Source organism: Salvia splendens, chromosome 2 (assembly GCF_004379255.2).
Source record: "Salvia splendens isolate huo1 chromosome 2, SspV2, whole genome shotgun sequence".
In the NCBI taxonomy this organism is placed as follows: domain Eukaryota; kingdom Viridiplantae; phylum Streptophyta; class Magnoliopsida; order Lamiales; family Lamiaceae; genus Salvia; species Salvia splendens.
This window is the reverse complement of record NC_056033.1, coordinates 37,245,634-37,269,271: the sequence shown is the minus strand read 5'-3', so window position 1 is coordinate 37,269,271 and position 23,638 is coordinate 37,245,634. Positions and strand designations below refer to the sequence as shown.

Sequence of the window (23,638 nt, the reverse complement as noted above, 5' to 3'; positions counted from 1 at the left end):
CGATTCTCTATCCTATGTAATTAAAAAAATCCCTAACACGAATATTGAATTTTTATAGAACAAAGAAAATAACGAATCTTTATTTTACCATGAATCAAGCATAAAACATCACATACTAGTATTAGGAGCAATATTTTTTTATTTTTTTTAAAGGAGGATAGACGGTGGTTCCCCACCTACCCCCGAAGTGACTCGGACCCCCGGCCTAACGGTCGGAGGTGAAGCGTCTTATCAAGACGCGCTTCGTTGTCAAGATGGGACCCAATGGGTCCACCAGCCCCGCAAGAACTGGTCCAGGATTTTTCACCTCCCCCAGCTCCTGGGTCCAGGGACGGGTACAGACTTAATCACCTCCCGAAGCTCTGGAGTCAGGCCAGTGAATCCACTAGGCCCCAGAGAAATTAATCCTCAAGATGGCTCTGGAGTCAGGGCAGTGAATCCACTAGGCCCCAGAGAAATTAATCCTCAAGATGCGTCTCCCAGGGATCGAAAGCTCTGGAGTCAGGCCAGTGAATCCACTAGGCCCCAGAGAAATTATGCGTCTCCCAGGGATCGAAAGCTCTGGAGTCAGGCCAGTGAATCCACTAGGCCCCAGAGAAATTAATCCTCAAGATGCGTCTCGCAGGGATCGAACACGCGACCTCTAGGATGACGCGGTATCCTTGACTCCCTTCTTAACCAGTTGAGCTAGAAGGCTTGGATTAGTAATGGAGCAATATTAACTGCCGACATCATCAATATCGAATATATTCAAACTTGTTAATAAATAGATGGACGTCGCGTCGTGGTAGCATGTCATATCACTTCACATTTTTTATTTTTTTATTTATCATAGATGGTGCCGAACTTTTCATCAAGATTAGCGTATTATTTGCACTTTCCATGTGATTCCATTACTATTATTGAATTAAAGAAAGAAGAGAATGTAATTTTGTAAGTCGTCTCTCTAATGATTTAAAAAATGAAATATATTCAGTGTGTTGTAGGGGTGTGCATTCAGGTTTCGGTTCAATTTTTTGCCAAAACCGAACCAAAATCGAAAAACCGAATTTAGTTCAAAATCTAAACCGAACCGAACCCGAAAAACTGAAAAACGAAACCGAAAAAACCGAAAATCGAACTTAAAAAACCGAAAAATCCGAACAAAACCGAAAAAAACCCGAAAAAACCGAAAAACCTGAAAAAAATAAATATAATATAAATATATATTTATATATGTGTATTTTATTTTATTTTATATATACTAATAGAATATTTATATATAATATAAAATTAATAATACATATAATATATATTATATAGTAGAATATATTAAAAGAATATATATATTATATATAATATAATATATTAAATTAATAGAAAAAATATATAATTCGGTTTTTCGGTTTTTCGGTTTTTTCCTTCACCCGAACCGAATCGAACCGAAAAACAGAATTTTTTTTATTTTTAAAATCGAACCGAACCGAAAAACTGAAAAAACCGAACCGAATTTCAAAATTTCGGTTTAGTTCAGTTCGGATATTCGGTTTTCGATTTTTTTGCTCACCCCTAGTGTGTTGCCAGTTATTAATAAATAGTTCATCGACATATATAGCCAAATTCCAAAATCTCGAGTTCTTACGTGTAATCCATTTTGCTACTGTACTTCACATTTTAATATTTCCTATCCTAAAATTGTGTGAAAAAAAAACTCTACATTAAACTAGAATTTGGTAGTATTTGCATAATGAATTGATTTTATCACATTTGGTGTTCTATCACGAATAAGCACGTTTTAAGCATTACATATAATTTAATCTCAAATCTATTAGTAAATGTGCCATGTGAATGTTGGAGGAAGCATGTCATTACATAATTCAAACCAGTCTATGACTAATCAAGTACTCATACCCATCCTATATTAATTGGCACCATTTAACTTGACATGTGTTTTAGTAAATATAGTGAAAAGTGGGTGGAAAAGTTACCGGAATATAGCCATATAAATCCTACCATTTTTATATATTGATTGTTTAATAAAATGTAAGCGAAATCAGTTAGTGAAATACGAAGTTCATTACTAAAAATAGTAAAAAGTAAGGATTATATTTTAGTTTCACTTTATAAAAATCTAAATTTACTAATTTTACTATTCCCTCCGCCCACCAATAAGTGTCTCATTTTGTCATTTCGTCTGTCCACCAATAAATGTATCATTTGCTTTTTAACTACTTTTAGTAATAGACCTCACATCCCACTAACTTTATTTCACTCATATTTCAATATAAAACTAATATATAAATGTAATACCCACCTTCCACTAACAATTTCCACTAACTTTTTACTACATTCCTTAAAACACGTGTTTGTTAAAATTGATCTTATATTGGTAAATGTAGGTTGTATTTATACAACGTCAATTAGTTATCACAAAAATATTTCATTAACTTTTTGAAAAGTTTTTATTAATGCTGTATACGTATATAGATGAGTCGAAAAATGAGATGAGTGGAAAAATGAATCCACATCTATTATAAGAGCATTGTATTTTATGTATATTGTTGAAATCACACTTGACTTTGATATATACTATAAGTTTATATAAGGATAATGCAGAGCAACTCCAATTTTTTATTAATTAATCTCAATAATTATTAATTTCGATATTAGAAATTGTATATAAAAATAATTATAAATTCTCACTGGATTATTGATATAATTATATTAAAATTAATTTTTGGGAATAGTATAATTTTACAAATGATATGTACTTTTAGAAAATGTGGTTTAATGTGTTAGGTGATAAAAGATATTTTTTAATATATTAATATAGAGGTATAATTAAAGTAATAATGAAGAAAGGGAAAAAAGTTAACTGTATTATTGATAATTTACTTTTTTTTAAAATGAAAAAAACAGTTATTTGTATTAATGATAATTTACTTTTTTTAAAGATGGAAAGAAGACTTTCTATGTGATGAATCAAAAAGAAAAATATGACAATTTTTTTTAGTGATAAATAAACTAAGATTGTAGGTGTTAAAAAAAATAAGTTATACTACCCACATTCACGAATAATAATCATATTTATCCACTTTGATCCACCAAAATTAGTCTCTATTTATTTATAGTAAATTTGTACTCTCTAATAAAATGAGTCTTATTTTCCACTAATAGCATTCCAATCTTTTATATATTTCTCATACCTCACCAATTTTGCATTAAAAATTATGACAATAGACTATTTTTTGTGGGCGAATGTCGTAAAATACTGAAAGTACGAGATAGATGAGACTTGGGGTGTTATATCGTGTGGGTTAGATTGTTATCAGTTCAATTGATACCTCGCCATATATAACAATCTGATAATGACCAAAAGCTGATATATATGATTGATAGTACTACATGTTAAAATCCGATATCACGCGATTTCATTTAGAAAATAAAATACAATAATGTGAAAATGATGAGTTTTTAAAATTAATGATCGTGTGCAATCAAGAATATGATAGATTTGCATGATAAGCCTCATCAAAACAATAGTACTCCCTCCATCATATTGAAGATATCTTTTTAATTGATATCTCACTTTTCTTTTTAGTTTGTTTCATAAGATATAAGATATTTTTTTAAAAAAAAAGTTCTCTCACACATCATTATATAAAAATATATTTTTCTCTTCACATACTGCATATAATAAAATCTTCTAAAATCTCGTATTATACCATAAATGTATGTGACATCTTTTATTGAACAAAAGTAGAAAGCAAATCAATCTGAAATTAATAGTCTTTTAATAAAAGAGATGACACCCATCCCGGTGACGTCTAAAGCATGACGTCAGATGAATTAATTGCAGCATATCTCATCGTCGACTATTTAAAACGGTTGGAGGCCAGTGGAGTTTTCATGTGCAATAGAATATAGGCAATACAGGAGACTCAATTTTTATCTACCACACCAGGTTCCTTAGCGTACTCTTCTTTCTTTGCCTATTTTCTGTAAATAATGTAGGCATTAAAATTAATTGTCGCAGATCGGTTTCCATGGCTACTAAGATTATCAGCGGCACCAAATTCTCGAGTCTGCCGGCGAGCTATATCCGCGGCGAGTCAGAAAGGCCGAAGCTCGCCGAAGTTGATGTGCTCGATAACATTCCTCTCATCGACCTCAGTTGCGCAGATGAAACTCTACTCATCCAACAAATCGGTCAAGCCTGCCGCGAGTATGGCTTCTTTCAGGTTAATTATACATTTATACTCCTCCTACTGTTACTAATTTATCGACCTACTGTTGCTAATTCATTACTAGCTAGTATAGAAGAAATATGTGTATCCATTGAATTTATGTTTTCTAACAAATTATTAAAAAAAAAAAAAAAACTCCAGGCGATTAATCATGGAGTATCGAAGGAGGCGGTGAATAGGATCGTGGCAGTGAGTCACGAGTTGTTCGGGTTGAGCGTGGAGGAGAAGATGAAACTATATTCGGACGATCCTAGTAAAACGATGCGGCTGTCCTCGAGCTTCAACGTGACCAAGGAGACCGTTCACAACTGGCGCGATTATCTCCGCCTCCATTGCCACCCCTTGGAAAAATATACCCCTGAGTGGCCCACTGTCCCCTCTTGTTTCAAGTAAGTAATGGAGTGAGTATTATATACTTGGTTGCATATTTTCTAATTCTCTTCTTCATCTTCTTCTTTTGTAGGGAGGTTGTTAGCAGTTACTGCAAGGAAATCAGGGAACTGGGGCTGAGGCTGGAGGAGGCGATTTCGTTGAGTTTAGGATTGGAGAAGGATTGTTTAAAAACGATATTAGGAGGGGAGGAGCAAGCGCAGCACATGGCCTTGAACTACTACCCGGCTTGCCCGGAGCCGGAACTCACCTACGGATTGCCGGCGCATACGGATCCGAACGCGGTGACCCTCCTTCTGCAGGATATGGAGGTGGCGGGGCTCCACATTCGCCACGACGGCAAGTGGTTGGCGGTGAAGCCGCACCCGGACGCCTTGGTGATCAACATCGGGGATCAGATTCAGGCGGTGAGCAACGGCAGGTACAAGAGCGTGTGGCATCGGGCGGTGGTGAATGCGCATAAGCCGAGGCTGTCGGTGGCCTCGTTCCTGGCGCCGTCGGAGGCGGCGAGGATCAGAGCTCCGGCGGAGGAGGGGAGAGGGAATGAGTATAGGGAGTTCAGCTATGATGAGTATTATAAGACGTTTTGGAGTGGGGATTTGGACGACAAGCACCGCCTCGAGTTATTCAAGAACTAGCTGCAGTCGCAATTAATAATACTGGACTATAGTTTTTAGTTTTAGTTCATGCCATAATCTTTCCTCCAATTTTATACTACCAATACACATGATACACCACAATTCAAAATTCAGAAATAAAATCAATGTTATTGTAATACTACCATTGGAAAAATAAAATAGAGGATGTTGAGCTTTTTACGGGGTGCCCATGTCATTAGCGAAAAAAATGCATTATTAGTATTCTCTCTGTATGCTAATAATAGATCCAGTCTTTGTTTAGGAATTTAATGAAAGGTGAGTAGTGAATGGGTCATATTTTTATATATTAATTTTAAAATACAATATGAATAAAATAAAATTAGTGAAATATAAATTTATTACTGAAAATAGTAGAATTATTAGGATCGAGATATTTAATGGTGGAAATAGTAGTGGAGTATTATAAAGCTTGACACGGATACATGCATGATTGTACTATGTTGTCAATATCAATATCAACGCAAAATTCTTTTTCCCTTTTTCTATTTTTTGTCAACGTGCATAATCTCCAGCTTGTATAAATATTTTATAATCAATATTCGATTTACGCAAAATGAATTTAATTAATTATTTCTTTTGTTTTAACAAAGTAATAGTAATAGATAAATGTACGTTGTGGTAAGATTTATATTTTTAATATATGGTATCTTAAATGTATTTTAATTTAAGTGTAAATATTATTTATTTAAATGAAAATATATAAAATTGATTGTAAAAGTATAAAAGGTAAAATGAATATATCATATTCTTTTGAATTTAATTTGTGTAATTAATTAGAGTAAAATCATTATTTAATGTAATATATACATTAAAATGAATTAGACTTTGGTATAAATGGTTAAGAATACTCTAATTAGAGTATTTATTTTTTTTAATAATTTTTTTGTCTTCATCTAACTTTTGTTGTGAATGTGATCGTGAGTAAAAGTGTGATTTGGTCTACACCAGAATTAATACAATAAATTTTGAAATTAGGAAAAATGAAAAATTATTATTTTTTAACGAATAAATTAATATAATTTAAAAGCTGCTGCATAGAAGACTCGAAACTAATAAATAGTAGTATCATTTTCAAGAGTATAATATAATTGAAATGATATTGAGTACTACAAAATGCAAACAATTTTAATATGGAGAAGTACAAAATACAACCAATTCAGAAAAGTAGGAATAAAATATATAATGGCCAAATCAAGTGAAGCAAAATATTTCAGCTCTAGATCTTGACCACCGCTTTCTATTAAAATGCCAAACTCTATAGGTTGAACGGGAACTCTATAATTAGAAATTTTCCTAACATATCTTTTTCAGATATGAATTTGTTATATATCTTGAACATGTATATGAATTTTGGAAGAAAGGTCGATATAACGTACAACGTGAACTCTAATTCGGAGAAACAAACGATATAAGAATACAATTTTGAATATGTTAATATATTGGATTGATCATTGATTTGTTAAAAATAAAACTAGCTTGATTGTGTCACTACCACAAGGCACCACATATATAGCATGTGGTACAAGTGTCATAAAACATGGGCACACGTGTTGCAGGAAATCGAAGCCATGGATTCCCAATCTTTAGAAGCTAGAATAACGTGCGACAAGATAGACTGTGATTATAATTTACTAATTTATATATATATTTTTTAAATATATATAGTAATTATGAATATGTCATTTATAATAATTTTAATCTAAAACAATCACGACTAGTTGTCTAGTGTATTAAATTAATCTCTCTCTTTCAGTTTTTAATATTTCTCCAACTCAATCACATTATATTTTCGGTAATTTATCAATAACCACTCAACCATACCAATATACTATAATGGAATGTATCTTTTTATTTACTAATTGTATTAAATAATTTATTGTTATAAAATTATAAAAAGCACAAATGTCAAGCTACAGATTACTACTCTCTCCGTTCGTGAAATGTTGTCCAGTTTTGCCATTTCGGTCCGTCCGTAAAATGTCGTCTACTTTGCTCTTTTTTTTTTCATTTTTAGTAAATGGACCTCACTTTCAAATAACTCATTACACTCACATTCTATTATAAAAATAATATATAAATGTTAGACCTACGTTCCACTAATTTTTTTCACTCACTTTTCTTCACATTTCTTAAAACCCGTGTCAAGTCAAACTTGGACAACATTTCGCAGACGGAGGGAGTATGAAACAAACAATTTAAAAGCATAAATTATTGTGTCAAATGATACGACAATTACTACTATGTTTTTAAAAATAACAATTAACATCGGAATATATAGTGATTGCATTCATATTCATATGGCAAAATGACAACGCCAAATGTTAGCTTCATATAATCCGAAACAAGATGTTTACTTAGAAATCTGAATCGAGGGTCCATAAGGCACGGCAATGGGACAAAGAGACTGAAATAATTCAAAATGATCATTATCAATCCAAACAAGAACAGATATGAAGGAAAGTTAATCTATATGCATGAATAGTAGACTAGTAGTAGAAGCCATAGATCAACGGCCTATGCGAATACCTGCACAAACCAAACCAAACCAAACCAAACCTAAACGACATGGCTCTAAACGTCAACAAGGGAGAGTGCCTTAGCAACAGCAAAGCCAGCTCTTCTCTCCTCATACGAGTACTCCACTTGTTGAGTTGCACGAACGCTCGGCGTGAATGGGGTCATCGCTGTCCGCATTGGGCTAGACGCTGTTGGAGGAGTGGCTGCCACTGGAATTGGCACTCTCTTTGGTGTTCTGCTCTCATCATTTGCAGTATACCTCTTCGTTGCCGTTGCAGCCACCGGAGTTTTGTAACCCCCACTCTCAGCGTCTTGGACCGCCCCATTCTTGGTGTTCTTATCCTCCTGCTGAATAATCACATTGGAGCATAGTGAAGACAAGGGAGAGAGGGCCTTCCTCAACGCTGCTGATCCACTGTGATGTGAGATTGATGCACTGCTGGAATGCTGTTTAGCTGCCCCACTATTCATGTTTTTCTTCTTACCTGTGTAGTCGAGACTAATCATAATCAGCGCGCACACACTTATTGCAGAATTGGTTAATAAAGAGTTTGTAACACAAGCGGGAACTGCAAGGCCAGTGTGGTGATTATTGTTCAAAGTCTGGCGTTTCACGGACTTATTCTTGTTAAGGGAACGAGAAGAGGGAGTAGCTTTGTCGAGTGCTGCTCCTCCTAATGAAAACCTCTTACTAGCCACGCCTCCGGTTGAAGGTCTTAAACTCTTGGCCCCGCTCTTGGATGGACTCGGTTTTGAACCATAGATTGCTTCTTGCTCAGCCACTAACTGTCCCTGAAGCTTCTTCTGACCCTAAACATGACCCATCGAGTATATTAATATCTATCACTTTCAGTCAATCCCACACATGTTCAACTACATATAAAACATACCCTCTGAATTTGACACTCGTTCTTTCAAGCGCTTTAATTCGCTGTACTGATCAATCATGGAAATTAGACCAACCTAGATCACAATAATTAAATTACCATTATGAACCATGTTATTATGGAAGTTGCATTCAACAGTTACACAAGAATGTCACATAACAAGGAAGATTGCTTACACCATCGTAGAGGAGCTCTGCATTTCTTTCTTTCTCCCAAGCTTTTACCCTTGACTTCAGACCATCTACCATTCCTTTGATACCAAGAAATGAATAAATAACATACTTTTTCACTTTACGATCTATTAGTATGAAAAAGAGTAAGCATTGTACCTGGGATTTTATTTACAAGCACACAAGCCTTCTCAGCACGCTTAAGCATAAGATGAGCACCTCGTCCCGCATTATAACGATTGTCATCCTATGAAGTATATACCGTTAGAGATAAACTTAGAGGGGCCAGATTTATGTAGTGAAATGTTCCAACATTATTACTAACCCTACTGTACTCTACCAGCCAGCTTTCCTCTTCGCATGCAGCCAACCATTTCTGGACCTTTTCAAGAATCTCTTTTCTACTTAATGCTCCTCTTTAACCTTGGTAATCTGTGCCTCTAGTTCTTCAAGTAGATAAGAAGGACTGATTGCCCCTGCAAGATTGAGAGAATAAGAAATGGCTCTTTTCACCTGGTGTTCTTTTAAAAATCCCAAATCACTGGAAATTGCCCCAATTCAAACATTAGCTGCCTATTATTCAAAATTTGACACAACAAAAAGGAAAACAAAAACCAAAACAAAATAACTCGTTAGCCATGAATTTAGTACAAAGGAGCCTTACCTGACTCAATAGATTCTATAGAGAGATCTTTTCCAGATTTTCCTTTAAAAATCATGTGTGATCCGTGGCATATTTCTTCCAAAATCACTCTCTTTTTTAATAGGACTTCTTTGATTTTACTCATTTTCGTTTCTTGCAGCCTCGAAAGTTCTGCCTCAGCCTATGGACAAGAAATGTTAGTACGTACATCCACGTATAATGCCTTCTTAATAATAAACAATACGAAAGGGAGATAGAAAAGAAGTACATTATTGATTATCTCCAAAGACAAGACTGTTGGGGTCAGTTATTTCATTTTCTGCAGCAGCAATAGTAAGTGTTACATTCTGGAACATTTGTTGCTCCTCAACTGGTGTATCCATCAGAGTCCAGAGTTCTATCATGGTCATTGCAATTTCTTGAAGCTGAAAATGCAGCCAATATGAGAGAAATGAAAATTGCAAGAAAGAGAGTTGACTTGAAAATAAACATACCTTTTGCATGCGCTGCAACTTAACATTCTTAAGTCTAAATATCATAGCAGATAAACCCTGCATTGTATCCGCACTTATACTTTTCTTCTTGCATGCGTTGTCAAGAGATGGATGAACACTGCAAATTGTTGATTTGAAGTCCATCCCAAGCACCGAGCATAGAGCATTAATGATTTTCAATAGGTGAAGCAGCTCATTCATGCGTTCATCCTGCACATAGATTCAGTGAATTCAATAAGAAAAGGAAGTCGGTGTCAGCCTCAGTTGAAGCAGAGGGCTCCCAGACACGGCGAGATTTGTGCTTGTACACAAACTAGATCTTCCAGTCCTTCCAGAAAAAGTAGATCTTCAAGTCATTCAGGACTGAGACACGTTTTATGCTGTGTTTATTTGACCCAAATGACAAAGTAGATCTTCCAGTCTTTTCCAGACTAAATCATTTAAGCATTTTGTTTAGTGTTCTAAATTTATTTATTCATCATTTTCATATTGTCGTCTCTTAACAGTTTTGTTAATTAAGTGGCAATTAGCTCTGACGTCAACCTAAGTGATATGAACATTAAGAAAAAGTGAAGAATGAGAACAGCAACTTTTCTTTTTGCAGCAAAAGCAACTGATTACGTAAATCATCCAACCTTTTCATTGACAAATCACTCTCATCAACAGACATCTCATCAAGACGTGTCTGTAGAACTAGAAAGCTACATAGAGATGCTATTAATTTGTTTCAGAACCTCTGAAAATAGGTTCTTCCTCTCATTTCTTTTCGCTGTCATATCTTCCAGATGAGGCATAATTGTCTAAAGCTCTTGCTTCAGGCTCCCGGCACTCTGTTTCAAACAGCAAACTCACTATTTATCAAGCATATAAAGGATCTAAAACCTCTCAATTATAATTACTTAAGGCTTTAAATGTTGCTTCTTCTTTTTTTTTTCTTTTCCTGCTGTGCATTTTCACCTTCTTTATATGAGCTGGTCAGTCTCCCAATGCAGCACTAATGTCGGCAAGCTGTGCTTCAGCATCAGCAACTGCCTGCCTTAGCTGTGCTCTTGAACGGTTTGCGTGATCCACTTTCCTTCTGTATGCATCCAGACATTCTTGTTCAAGTTCAAAAAGCATTCTGTCCCTTTCATTATCAGCCTCGCCAACTTCATCCCATATTTTCTGATCGCAATAACCATTTCAAAAATGAAAATATTAGTAGTGTATGTTTGGTAACAAAATTCCCCGAATCCATATCACTCATAGATATACGAGAAAATATTATCTGAGATCACCTGTAGCTCTAACAAAAGAGAACCACAAGTTGTTTCCATAGGCAAAGTCCTTGATGAGTATACTGGTTGTCCGTGGCAAGTCTACAGAGTTCCAAGAGTTACAAAACAGAAAACTATGCTACATTAGATAGAGAAAACAAAAAAGGCACAAATACCAGCTAAAATCTGAGATAGGATTACACTTTAATCGTAATGAAAATTGGAAATGTGATTTCAACAACAGCAAAGTTAGTGGCAAAACTCTAAAAACATGGAATTCCCGTTCCATATACTGTGCAAATATATAATACTACATGATCAAAGAGGCATGAGAAACAGGGCTAAAATTGGAAAAGTTAAGTACAAATGTCATCAAGTTACTCATCAGCTAAATCAATTCACGACGCATATCAAACCAATATATCCACGCAAAACAAAAACATCCACCAAATCAACCGACAGTTCCAAAAAACACGACAGTTTTACGAAATCTCCATCATCAGAAGTGAGACATCTAACTCATTCATTCCGTTTATCGACTCAAAAGAAAGAAAGAAAAAAGATTGATAAAATGGCAAACCTGAACTTGAAAGCGGTTGATCCCAGTTGTAATTCGTGGCTTTTGTTCCCAACTTGTGGCAGATTGATCAGATATTTTTCTACCCTTAAGCGTGTGCAGATTGGGGAAGAGGATGTATAGAAATGTAGAGAAATGTAGAGAAATGAGTTCGTAACGCTAGTTTTTTAATCAAATATATTGAGAGGGAAAGGGCTTTTTTGTCATTAAGTTTTGGGATAAATATAAAATTCATACAAAATGTATCACATTTGTTACATATCAGTATAAAAAGTTTGAAATTGACATAAATCATATAAAAAGTTTGAAACTGACATAAATCATACAAAAAGTTTCTTTCGTGTTTCCATTTAGTACACTCCATTATATGTATTTAAACGGTGTTAACTTTTTACATATATGACGTACAAACCATGAATGAAACTTTTTGTATAATTTACGTCAATTTCAAACTTGAAGTAAACGTTATACATTTTGTATGAGATATGTGTTCACCCCTTAAGTTTTCTGTGTTGTGGGGCCCGCATTGTTTTTTGAAATTCAAAGAGGATTTTTGATTTATGGTAATTAAATTTAGGTGAACTTTTAAACTTTCGACTTGAAGTAATCTTTGCTTTTATTTTTCATTCCCTTTTGTTATAATCAAGTTTTTATTTTTATGGGTTCTCTTCCTAGTCTATCTATATGCCTTTAGAAAAGATAAAAAGAAGAAGATGCATGTGTATTATCATTTTAGAAAATATCACAATTACATTATCCCTCCGTCCCATGTTATTTGAGGCGTTTCTTTTCGACATGAGATTAAATAATACATTATTTGTTTTCTGGAGTTGGGACAGATGCTGCAGAGCACTTGGGATTGAGCCCGCTATACTAATAATAATAATAATATAAGATAATCAGAGAAAGAGCATACCATCAAATTTGCCATCTCAAGGAGCCTTTCTTGTAAGCTTGATATATGAGACATAAATGGAGATGCCCACCAAATACTTTGAGCACTAAATCAAACCGTTCAACAAGCAATGTCCATTTACCACAGCACATTACTACTGCATGGAACTTAGATCCTCCAGGACCAACTGTGAAACCACAGAGACTGAAAACAACCGTCGAGAAGACAAAACACGCACACAAAAATTATTAGGCCAAACTGAGACCTTTTCATCTAGTGCCTAATTCATGGAGTGGACTACGTGAAGAAAAAAGTATAATCAGATGTTCAGAATAGATTCATGGAACTCAAATGAAGGTGCACGGCATAAATTTAGTTTGAGTGCATTTATCCAACAGAAACCATTAACATCAGCAGTGGTCCTACCACTCTTGCACAGATAGGATGCCAAGCTCTTTTCAAGGTAGCTCGCTCTGTGGATCCAAGAGGCAAGGGGAATTTGTTGATTCCTGCTTCTCAATGTAAACTAAACCTGAACTTTCTCAACACGAACACAGTAAGGGATGAGAGATTCAAATAAGGATAAGCACAGTTCATTATATTAAGTCACCTTCTCCAAAATTATGTCAATGCTAATTTAGGGCAGACTGTATTCATTTTCAGAGGACAGCAGCTGCTAAAAGTGATTCTGGCTCATCATTTACGTCATGTACAGTAGATACATGACAATGACATATAGCTCATTCATGTTTCTTGCACAAAGAATGGCACGCCAGACATCCATGAGTACTTAAGGTGGATATGCATCCCCAAGGTCATATAAATAAGTAGGTGGATATGCATAACAAATTAGGTGGATATGCATGCTAGCCTGAAGGTCAAATAAAATCTTCCCTCAAGTGTTAGGTGTTGTAAAAGAAGATTTTCACATCTACAAGAGGCTGATTAGTCAGCGTAGAATCTACAATCATATCCCGGTATAACATTCAGCTCAAATTACTTTTGTTGGTTTGCAGACATCATTACATATCCTATATCAAGTCAAAACCAGAATTTACCTCATGAACATTAAATCTCATCAATCTAATAAATCTAAAGTACATGAACAAAAGTAGATTCGCATGCCTCCTTATGTCTTCATACAATATTCCATCTAAAAACTTCATCACAAGCTGCTACTCTACCTTCAAACTAAAAGACAAAGCAGCATATTGTACCTGCAGAGACTGGGCATGTTATGTATGCACTTGATCACCTTCTTATATGCCTCCACTGGCTGAAATGCCACCACAGGAGATACTACAATAAATAGAAAGCGATGGATGACAATTGAACTCAAGCCAGTAAACATTGAGATTAAAGGGAACCATAAATATTTGTCCAACTCTTCAAACTGTGCCTCAAATATGTTAAATTTTGACAAGGTTTATGATTAAAATCCCCTAGCCAACAGGAAGATTTCTTCATTATTTTGGTAATTATTTTCTCATATGTATATATAAGTTCCAACTTCAAACAATAATTTTCAAGATCATTTGAGATTTTGAATGACATGCAAAAAAACATATCCAGTAAATTCACTCATCAATCAAAATAGGAAAGTAGAAATATATTCTTAATTTGGCATCCAACCACATATCATGATTGCTATTTTTCCTAACCGAGGCGAAAAGACCAAAAGTTACTCAACCACGTACACCTTAGGCCTTGAACATAAACTCTGTATAGTTCTTTACAAATTTAGTTCATAAGAAAGAGAAAACATTTTAATAGCAGGGTACCTTTACTACATTTTGACAAGTACACGAAGGGTACAAGCATATATCCCAAGGTTGGCAATAGAGGTTTTCAAAAACAGAAGTAGTCGTGTACAAAACACAATACACATTATAAAAATGGCCATGAACACCAATTCTACACCCAGAATCCGAGACACATCATAAACAACAAATTTTAAAATATAAATTATAGTACTCATAAAAAAGAAAAAATATAGTGCAGGGTACCAAAACAAATGAAAGAAATATCAATGTAGACATAAGCATCCCAATCTGGTGCAAAAGAGAGAGCCGTACACAATAATTAACATAATTACAAACTTAAGGCTCATATCGAACCACCACAAGTGTTAGTTGGATTGACACTCGCTCTATCATATCATAAGTATCTACCATATTAGTAGATACAAAACTGACTGACTACAAATACTTGACATTTGACAATCATTAAGTCCAACTTATTGTAAAACTTAAAAGAAGAATACAATGCTATTAGCAATACACGTGATACACGTTTTGAGAATATAAGTATATCTCTACTGAACAGCATAAACGCCAATGAAGGCTGAATAGCCCGACTTCCTCATGCAAAAAGCATAGGATTAAATAAAAAATAGAAAATATCAGCACAGAGTAGATTAAAGTATATTCAGAGAACTATACTTTACAAATTACATGCAATACAGACACCTAAAAGGCTGTTACTGTGATTGTAAGAGGCTGAGAGCTTTCAAGCTGTGTACTTTGTACAAGTACAACCCACTTCCAATAGTGAATTGAGGTGAATAGAACCAAAAAACCAAGAATTTAGTTAGAGTGGGTTCACCAAATTTCTATACAATCTCCCCAGGCCTGAATCCACCATCTTCGCAGTCAGCACCCGGGTCCAGTCCACAAGGAGAATCGAACCATTTAGGATTTTCAGGGTAGAATCCATCTACCTGTATACCCGCAAGACCAACATCTGGATCTATTGATTCAGCATGCCTTAAGGGCTTGGTCAGTTTATGGTTACTGCAGCCAAGAATCCCCTTCTGATCAAAACCACCACATTTTAACCACTTCTCCTCTTTACAAGACTCACCAAGAAGATCCTTCTCATTCCTACACTCTGTCCTCATCCGTTCCCAAGAAGCAACCTCACCAAGAGTTCTCCCAAAGCTGTCCTCATCATCTTCTATAACATCTGCATCCTTGCCATCACCATAGATCCTAGTGTGGTGGTCATCCACCCAATCAGGCAAATCATGCTCCACCACCAACACGTCATCCAGATGCTGATGCTGCTTCTCTGAAAGCAACCCAACCGACTTCGAACCATCATCAGCAACATTTCTAAGCTTATTCACGATATCAAAGAGTTCACGAGACACAGAACCTAACAGTGAAGGTGGAATTTTCCCAAGCCTAACCTCAAGCAACCCCAATTCACTCCTCACTTCCTGCACCTGCTGGAAAACTGAATGTTGCAAGTCTCCAGAATCCTTCCCTAAGTACCCAAAACTCTCATTTTCCCCATCTTCAGCCATTCCGTATACATTCTCTTGATCCATCAGCAGTCCCCCTTTATGTCCAACCATTCGATGCATAATCCTAGCATTTCCATCCAAGGGCCCTGGCTCATGTCCCGAATGCACCGCATAAAGCTTAAAGACAGCTGTCCCCTCTTCCTCATAGACAAATGTCTTATCCTTCTCATTATATTTTGATATTGGAACTATTGCCCTAATACGAAAGCCACACCCACACCGCTTAGACGCATACGGCTCTCTCTTCAGCATATGTGATTTTTTTGAGGAAGCTGGCTCTCCTGCTCTATGACATGCGTAGTCCTTGACCTCTGCCTTAAATGGCTTAAACCTAATATATTTCTGTCGTATGCACAACACAACCTTATGCTTGGCAGCCAATTTTTGCAATTGTGATGGGACTTCCTTGGCGGGCACATCAAAAGATTCGGTATATTCAAACCTACGCCTCTTAGACCTTGGAGCACACCCAGAAGACTCATCAGAGCAAATAGGGCAAGCAGACACGCAAGTCCTAATGTAACTCTCAGGAATGCCATAAAATTTTGCCCCTACAGTCCACACCTGCTTAATTCTCTCTACAGTTTCTTTCAACCCTAAGTGTTTGAATTCCGTATCACCGTGATATAACATGACTATGTCCTGCCACTGATCAACATGCGAAACAGATTGACTTGAATTGTTCTTGAAACAAAGAAAATGGCTACTATTACCGGTTATGCTAGTAGCGGATTCCGACACGTGGACATTGAGCTTGTCCTGAATGCGCTTCCACGCCGTCAGGTAGGCTGTGTCCTCGTTCCGATCCTTCCACACCGACCGCCAACTGGAGAGCACAGGAGGCGGAGTCGCGGCTCGGATCTCCTCCGGCGTGGCCAATCGGCCATCAATTAAGCACTGAATCATAAGAGCATGCGATTCCTTGTTGAAAGTGTAGAATTGGGAGGAAATATGCGGTTCAGGGCTGATGCAAAACGGAGTCTGGTTAATCGGCCGCTTAAAAGAGGGGTGATTTGGCAAATTAGGGTTGTGAAATTGAACGGTGCCGTTGGATGGTGGGAGAGGGATTTCGGCGTCGGAGGACGAGCGGCTTCCGCCTTCGGCGTCGCGGAAGAGGTCGATTTCGGCGAGGGAGAAGGCGTCGTCGTGGATTGAGGGCTGCGATTGCGGGTCCAAGAAGTGGTGGTGGTGCGGCGATGGGCCAAGGTGGTGTAAGAGATCTTCCTCAATTTTGCTAGGATTCATTTGGGGGAACGAATTGAGGGACCAAAAGTAGTTCACAGTAGTGGAGTTTTTGACAATTGAAGCTATGTTGATTCTGACATAGATGGAGATGATGAGGTGTCCTCATTTTATTAAATTGAACCAAATTGCTTGGTATGGGTTGGGAAGAATTAAAACTGGTTAGATTTGGGCGTGTAGGGCCCACAGTTATACCATCCAAATTATGTTGGGTAATTTTTTATCATGGTTTTACAAACCAAATTGACCAAAATACCCACAAATCATCTTCCTCTTGAAGCGAAGACCCTTTCGACCATCCACAACGCTGTCTCTATACCGTCTCTTAAACCGTCTCTTAACTACTATTTGAGCACTATTTGAGGGCCCCACTGTCCTTTTTTCCTCCATCTCTTAACTAAGAGACGGAACCTGCAACGCTCCGTCTCTTAACCGTCTCTATACCGTCTCTTAATTACTATTCATTCAATTTAATTTATAATTTTTTTTAAAACCCAATTCAATTTAAACAAACACACTTTATTAAAATTAAAACAATATTACAACTTAACATTAAAAAAAACGAAGACATAATTAAAATTCTAAAAAAATAAAAATGACATAATTTAATCTTCTCCGCCAAAGTTTTCCCAAATGTGCTCAATTAGATCCTCTTGGAGTTGGGTGTGGGCGCTAGAGTCGCGTGTCCTTGCCCGAATAGCCAACCGTTCTTGTATAGATGGATGCGCTCCACTTCGCGGCGGACTACTTGCGGTTGAGGTTCCGGGGGATTCGGGGTCGAACCAATTTCCGGCATCGGGTCCTTCGTCTCGGACAATCATGTTGTGCAAGATTATGCACGTATACATGATGTCGACCATGCTCTCCATGAACCACGAACGAGCCGGGGCTTTGATGATGTTGAAGCGCGCTTGGAGAACCCCGAACACCCTCTCCACATCCTTGCGCGCAGCCTCCTGCTTCTGCGCAAAAAGAGCCTGCTTTGGGTTCGTTGGCCTGCCGCACGTCTTCACGAAGGTCGGCCACTTCGGGTAGATGCCGTCGGCGAGATAGTACCACATTTTATACCGCCGGTTGTTGGCGACGAAGTTGATGGCCGGCGCTTTACCATCCAAAACTTCGGTAAAGAGGTCGGACTGTTGGAGCACGTTTACGTCGTTGTTCGAGCCAGGGACCCCGAAGTACGCGTGCCAGATCCAAAGTCGGTAGTCGGCAACGGCCTCGAGTACAACGGTTGGGTGGGTGCCTTTGTGGCCGCTCGTGTAGGAACCCCTCCAAGCCACCGGGCAATTCTTCCATTGCCAGTGCATGCAATCGACACTGCCAAGCATCCCGGGGAATCCGTGCACTTGTTCGTGCAGGTTGAGGAGGAACTGACAATCCTCCGTGGTTGGCCTCCGGAGAAATTCGTCACTGAAGGCTGCCCGGACGCCTCTGCAGAAGTTGAGCAAGCACAAGCGCCCAGTGCTGTCTCCGATGTGCAGGTATTCGTCGAATATATCGGCCGTTTGTCCAGTCGCAAGCTGCCGGATGGCTGCAGTACATTTCTGCAGCGTCGTGTGGCTGGGACGACCGACCGCGTCGAACCCTTCTCGGAAGAACTCCTCCCTGGCCGCCAAAGTATTCGCTATGTGGAGAAATAGCGGTTTCCGCATGCGGAAACGGCGACGGAAATAGGTATCTCCCCAAATCGGATTATCGCAGAAGTAGTCGCGTACTAACCGTGCGGCGGCTTCCTCCCGGTTCCGATTGATGTACTTCCGGGAGCGTCGTGGGGGTGGTGCGGCTTCCTCCGCCTCTCGTCGTCGATCTTCTTCGAGTGATTGTTCCATTAATTGGCGCATTTGCTCAAAAGGATCCATTTGTTTGAGTTGATTGAAGATGGAAATTGGAGTGATAGTGAGGATTTGAGAGGAATAGATGTGTGTTTGTGTTTGAAATGAGTATGGAATAGAATTATTTATAGAGTAAAAAAATTAAAAATTTAAAAAATGAAAATAAATATTTAACGGTAATATTACCGTTTGAAAAAAAAAATTTTTTTTATTAAAAATCGATTTTTTTTAAAAAAAAATGAATTATTGCATCATCAGTGACGACGCCCACTCGCGGGCCAGCGAGTGGGCGTCACGCACGCATGGGGACGTGCCACGTGTCCCTGGCGCGTGGCGAGACAGCTCGTCTCGTGTCTCTCCGAGACGAGCTACGCGACGAGACGGTCGCGAGCTGGAGACGAGATGGGCGCTGCAATGCGTCTCGCGGGGGTCTCGTCTCTCCGAGACGAGACGCGAGCCCGGCGCGAGACGCGTTGTGGATGGTCTTCTGCCCACTCGCCTCCATCCACGCCGCTCTAATCAACTCCCCACTCTCCGCCGCTTTCCTCCTCATCTCCGCCGCTCCCATCACCGCCTCAATCGCTCTTCTCACATTCTCTATACCAACGTCGTTCTCCACTCCCCTTGCCACCTCCACGCACACCCCCATCTCCTCTGTCAGCATCCTCGCATTGTACCACTGATCCGCCGCCAGCGGCCACCCGACGATCAGAACCCCCGGACTCAAGCTCTCCGCCACCGAATTCCACCCGCAGTGGCTCACGAATGCGCCTATTGATCGATGGCAGAGTATCTCCGGCTGCGGCGCCAACGGTCAGATCAGCAATTCCTCCGGTCGCCGCTCGAATCTGTCGGGGAGCCACTAGGATTTGAATTCTGATCATGAATCGAAGCCCGCCGGCGCCTGATCGACCAAATGAAGGACTTGGAGTGAGCTGTGAATTTGGGGGAGAACGAATTTCGGAGGGGTATCTGAGGAAATTTGTCCTCATTTCTTGATCCGCAGTTTTAAATCTCTACAAATTCGACATAACTAATTTCTGCACATTTCCTAGCTCAACAGTGCGGGCCCATACATGAATCAAGGGTTGGACTTAGAGCATCATTAACCCCGGCCGGATTTCAGGCCCCAAGTCCCCTGCACGTCATCATTCCCTCAAATTTGAGTCTCAGACCCCAACTGCTCTAACCCTGCAGGCCACAACCCGGGCCGTAACTAATAAATGACACTATTCACAACTTCAACCTATTTTACATGTAAAATAAAAAACGCCGGAAATTTATAACATGGAAGAGTTAATTTTCGATCGAAGATTGAAAATTACAACATAGAAATTTAAAAATATAAAAAAAACCACTAAAAACATATCGTCAATGCCGGAACACGGTGGTGCGAGTCCAAATCTCTTCGATTAGATCGGCTTGGAGGCGAGTGTGTTGTTCCTCTTGGCGCATCACAGCTGAACGGGCCATGACATTGCGGATGTCGGGAGGAAGGCCCTGCACGGGCGGGGGCGGTGACAACGTAGTCACTCGCGGTGCTGGCGAGTGGATCATCGCTCCACAAAGTGACATTTTCTTCCTCGTCCTCAACGATCATGTTATGCATTATGAAACATGCATACATGATGTCGGCGATTAGTGAACGCTGCCAACCACGGGCCGCTCCCTTCACAATAGCCCACCGTGCTTGGAGGACTCCGAATGCATGCTCCACATCTTTCCGAGCCGTCTCTTGCCTTTGGGCAAACAATGCTCTCCGTTCCGTTGTCGGACATGTGATAGTCTTCACGAACACGGGCCATCGAGGGTAGATCCCGTCTGCCAGATAGTACCCCATACTATACCGACAGTGGTTGGCCGTGAACTCTACGTTCGGCGCTCGCCCGACACACAAGTCATTGCACAATGGAGACTCGTTCAACATATTGAGGTCATTGTTGAACCCCGCAACACCAAAGTAGGCATGCCAGATCCACAATCGTTGGTCTGCTACGGCCTCCAACACAATCGTGGGATGTATGCCCTTGTACCCGCTAGTGCATTGTCCTCTCCAAGCCGTTGGACAATTCTTCCACCGCCAGTGCATACAATCGATGCTGCCAAGCATCCCCGGGAAGTCGTGGGTCCGCTCGTGCAAGTTCACCAACTTCCTAACGTCGTCGGTCGTTGGCTTTCTCAAGTATGTATCCTTGAATGCTTCAACGACTGCCCGACAGAATTTAGCTAGGCACTCCCGTCCAGTATGCTCGCTTACATGGAGATACTCATCGAACATATCTGATGTAGTACCGTAAGCGAGTTGACGTATGGCAGAGGTGTATTTCTGCAAAGTCGATATACGTTGTCGACCCACAGCATCGGTGGTTTGGCAGAAATACGAGTCGCGAGCTACAACTGCGTTGACAATGCGTAGGAACAAAGGCCTTCGCATCCAAAACCGGCGACGGAACATCTGATCACTCCATCGCGGATCGGTAGAGAAATAATCTGTGAAAAGCCGCAAAGCAGCTTGTTCACGGTCTCGGTGAATATACATCCGAGAACGTGGTACCCGGATTTGTTGTTCGTTCCAAGCTTGAATAGCAGCTTGGTATCGTTCCACTTCGTTGTTGATTTCTTCTTGGATTGCCGACACCGCCTCTTCTAAAAATCAGGACATTTCAGCTTCGAAAAATCTTTGACGAATAGGCATTTTGTCGAATTTTAGGAAGAGAAATGGAGTAGAATGTATATGAAAATGGATGGAGTGGTATTTATAAAAAAAATTCAATTTTTTTTAAAAAAATAAAAATTTCGTTGCGGCCCGGCCCGAACACGAATTAACCCTGGGCCGGGCCGCGTTGCGTCCGGTCTCGAACCATCTAACGCGTGCCCGGGCCGGACCCCGCCGTCCCCAGGCCGTAACTGCGGCCCTAGGACCGGCCCAGGCCGCAAATCCTCCCCCTCCAACGCGACGCTCGGGCCGGGACTCGCTTTTTGCGGCCCGGCCGCGAGCGTTAACGATGCTCTTAATTAACTCAAGCAACTTGAACACCATTAATTGCCTAGATTTGAAGCTATTTCTTGGTATATCCAAGAACCTGAAAGGTTATAAATTTTTTGTTTGACCATAGGTGTACCAACTCGCCTTTGGCGGAATGCGATTAACCTTGTTCGACCGAGTTTGCGGATTAAAGCCGAAAGTGTCCCAGCGAGTGACGGGGTTTGAACCCTTGACCTCATTGTTATATTCATTTAACAAAGAGATACATTTATCATAAATTTGCATGATGTACAGTGGATATACATATTCTAACTTTATTATCATGCAAAAAAAATAGACATATTTGTACACACCATGGATTTTAACCATAGAAAATAAAATGTGAACGAGTTTATGGGCCTCGAAGATGTATTTGGACTTAAATGAGTGATTTATTTGGTGGGAGGACTTGTAAGTTATTATTGGGCTATTGCTCAGATTATCTTATCCCGGATGAAATCAATTGGTGTATTTGGTGCAGTTATTATAAATAACGTGACATATCGATTGGAGGCCCACGTCAAAATTCACTTAGGAGTGTTCAATTTGCAAGATTGTATTTCGGGATTAAATATATAGTGTATTTGGTTCATGAGATTCAATACCACAATTCAATCCTAGATGGATAATAATAATTAGTCATAGCTAACCCCCTATGACTAAAATAATTTAACAACTTAATCCTAGATTATATCTTATTACTATTTTATCTAGGAAACCGAGCACCATCTTAAATTACTACTCTGACTGTCCACGGGGTCTATGAGGTTTAGCTTATTGGGGCACTTGCATGCACGGTTTAGCCCAGATCTTAAGTTACAAATGTCACGTTTTTCTTTTAGTTGGTTCCATAAAAGATGTCACATTTCTTTTCTTTTTTTTTGAAAAAAGTTTTCTCTCACATTAATACAAATACATTATTTTTTTCTCTCCATTTAACACGTAAAAAATATCTCCTAACATCTTGTGTCATTGTCCAAGTATGTCATCATTATGGGAAGAAGGAAGTAAGTATATAAGACAAAAGCATTGATTGAATTTGATTTATTTAGATCCCAATCATCAGGGAATTAGTCGATAAATCGGGGCAATAGACGACCAAGGTGTTGGATTTTGGATCGTAGCAACCTCATTCCTAGGGTAGGTAATTCAGTCAGTTCGGTTAGAACCGAACCGAAAACATGGTTAACCGAGCTCAAGCCTAACCGAGACTGAAGCACCGAAACCGAAACCGAAACCGAATTGGCCTCGGTTCGGTTCCGATTAACCTAACCGGAACCGAATAAAAAAAATTATGTAGTTTACAGGTATTGATCCATGGACGTTGCACACGAAAAATTCCCACCTTTGCCACCAATTGCGCTGCATTGCGGTTTTAGTGTGTAATCGGTTCTTTAATTTAATAATCGGTTAAACCGATCGGTTCTCGGTCTAACTAGACCGAAAACTGATCAAGACATGCGGAATTTGGAATCGAATATAACCGATAACCGAATGGGGCGGTTCTTGGTTAAC

The 23,638-nt window shown here is 39.0% G+C and overlaps 3 protein-coding genes and 1 pseudogene across 4 annotated transcripts; 1 reads left to right on the top strand and 3 right to left on the bottom strand.

The window, feature by feature from the left end:
• Window positions 1-3,897: 3,897 nt before the first annotated feature.
• On the top strand, window positions 3,898-5,429 carry LOC121769540 (protein DOWNY MILDEW RESISTANCE 6-like). 2 transcript variants are annotated; one of them, XM_042166392.1, is made up of 4 exons: window positions 3,898-3,938; window positions 4,013-4,220; window positions 4,368-4,615; window positions 4,690-5,429. In XM_042166392.1, the coding sequence occupies exons 2-4, from the start codon at window positions 4,026-4,028 to the stop codon at window positions 5,252-5,254; spliced, it is 1,008 nt and encodes a 335-aa protein (XP_042022326.1). In that variant the 5' UTR covers window positions 3,898-3,938; window positions 4,013-4,025; the 3' UTR covers window positions 5,255-5,429. The 2 variants fall into 2 exon arrangements, with proteins under 2 accessions (XP_042022326.1, XP_042022317.1); XM_042166383.1 differs by having other exon boundaries at window positions 3,911-3,943; window positions 4,016-4,220.
• Window positions 5,430-7,666: 2,237 nt separating this feature from the next.
• On the bottom strand, window positions 7,667-8,557 carry LOC121792576 (65-kDa microtubule-associated protein 3-like). The gene has a single exon (XM_042190569.1). It carries the CDS (start codon window positions 8,297-8,299, stop codon window positions 7,847-7,849), a length of 453 nt encoding a protein of 150 aa, XP_042046503.1. The 5' UTR covers window positions 8,300-8,557; the 3' UTR covers window positions 7,667-7,846.
• Window positions 7,667-16,870, bottom strand: LOC121792575 (annotated as a pseudogene).
• On the bottom strand, window positions 14,940-17,560 carry LOC121792573. The gene has a single exon (XM_042190568.1). It carries the CDS (start codon window positions 17,264-17,266, stop codon window positions 15,326-15,328), a length of 1,941 nt encoding a protein of 646 aa, XP_042046502.1. The 5' UTR covers window positions 17,267-17,560; the 3' UTR covers window positions 14,940-15,325.
• Window positions 17,561-23,638: the final 6,078 nt, after the last annotated feature.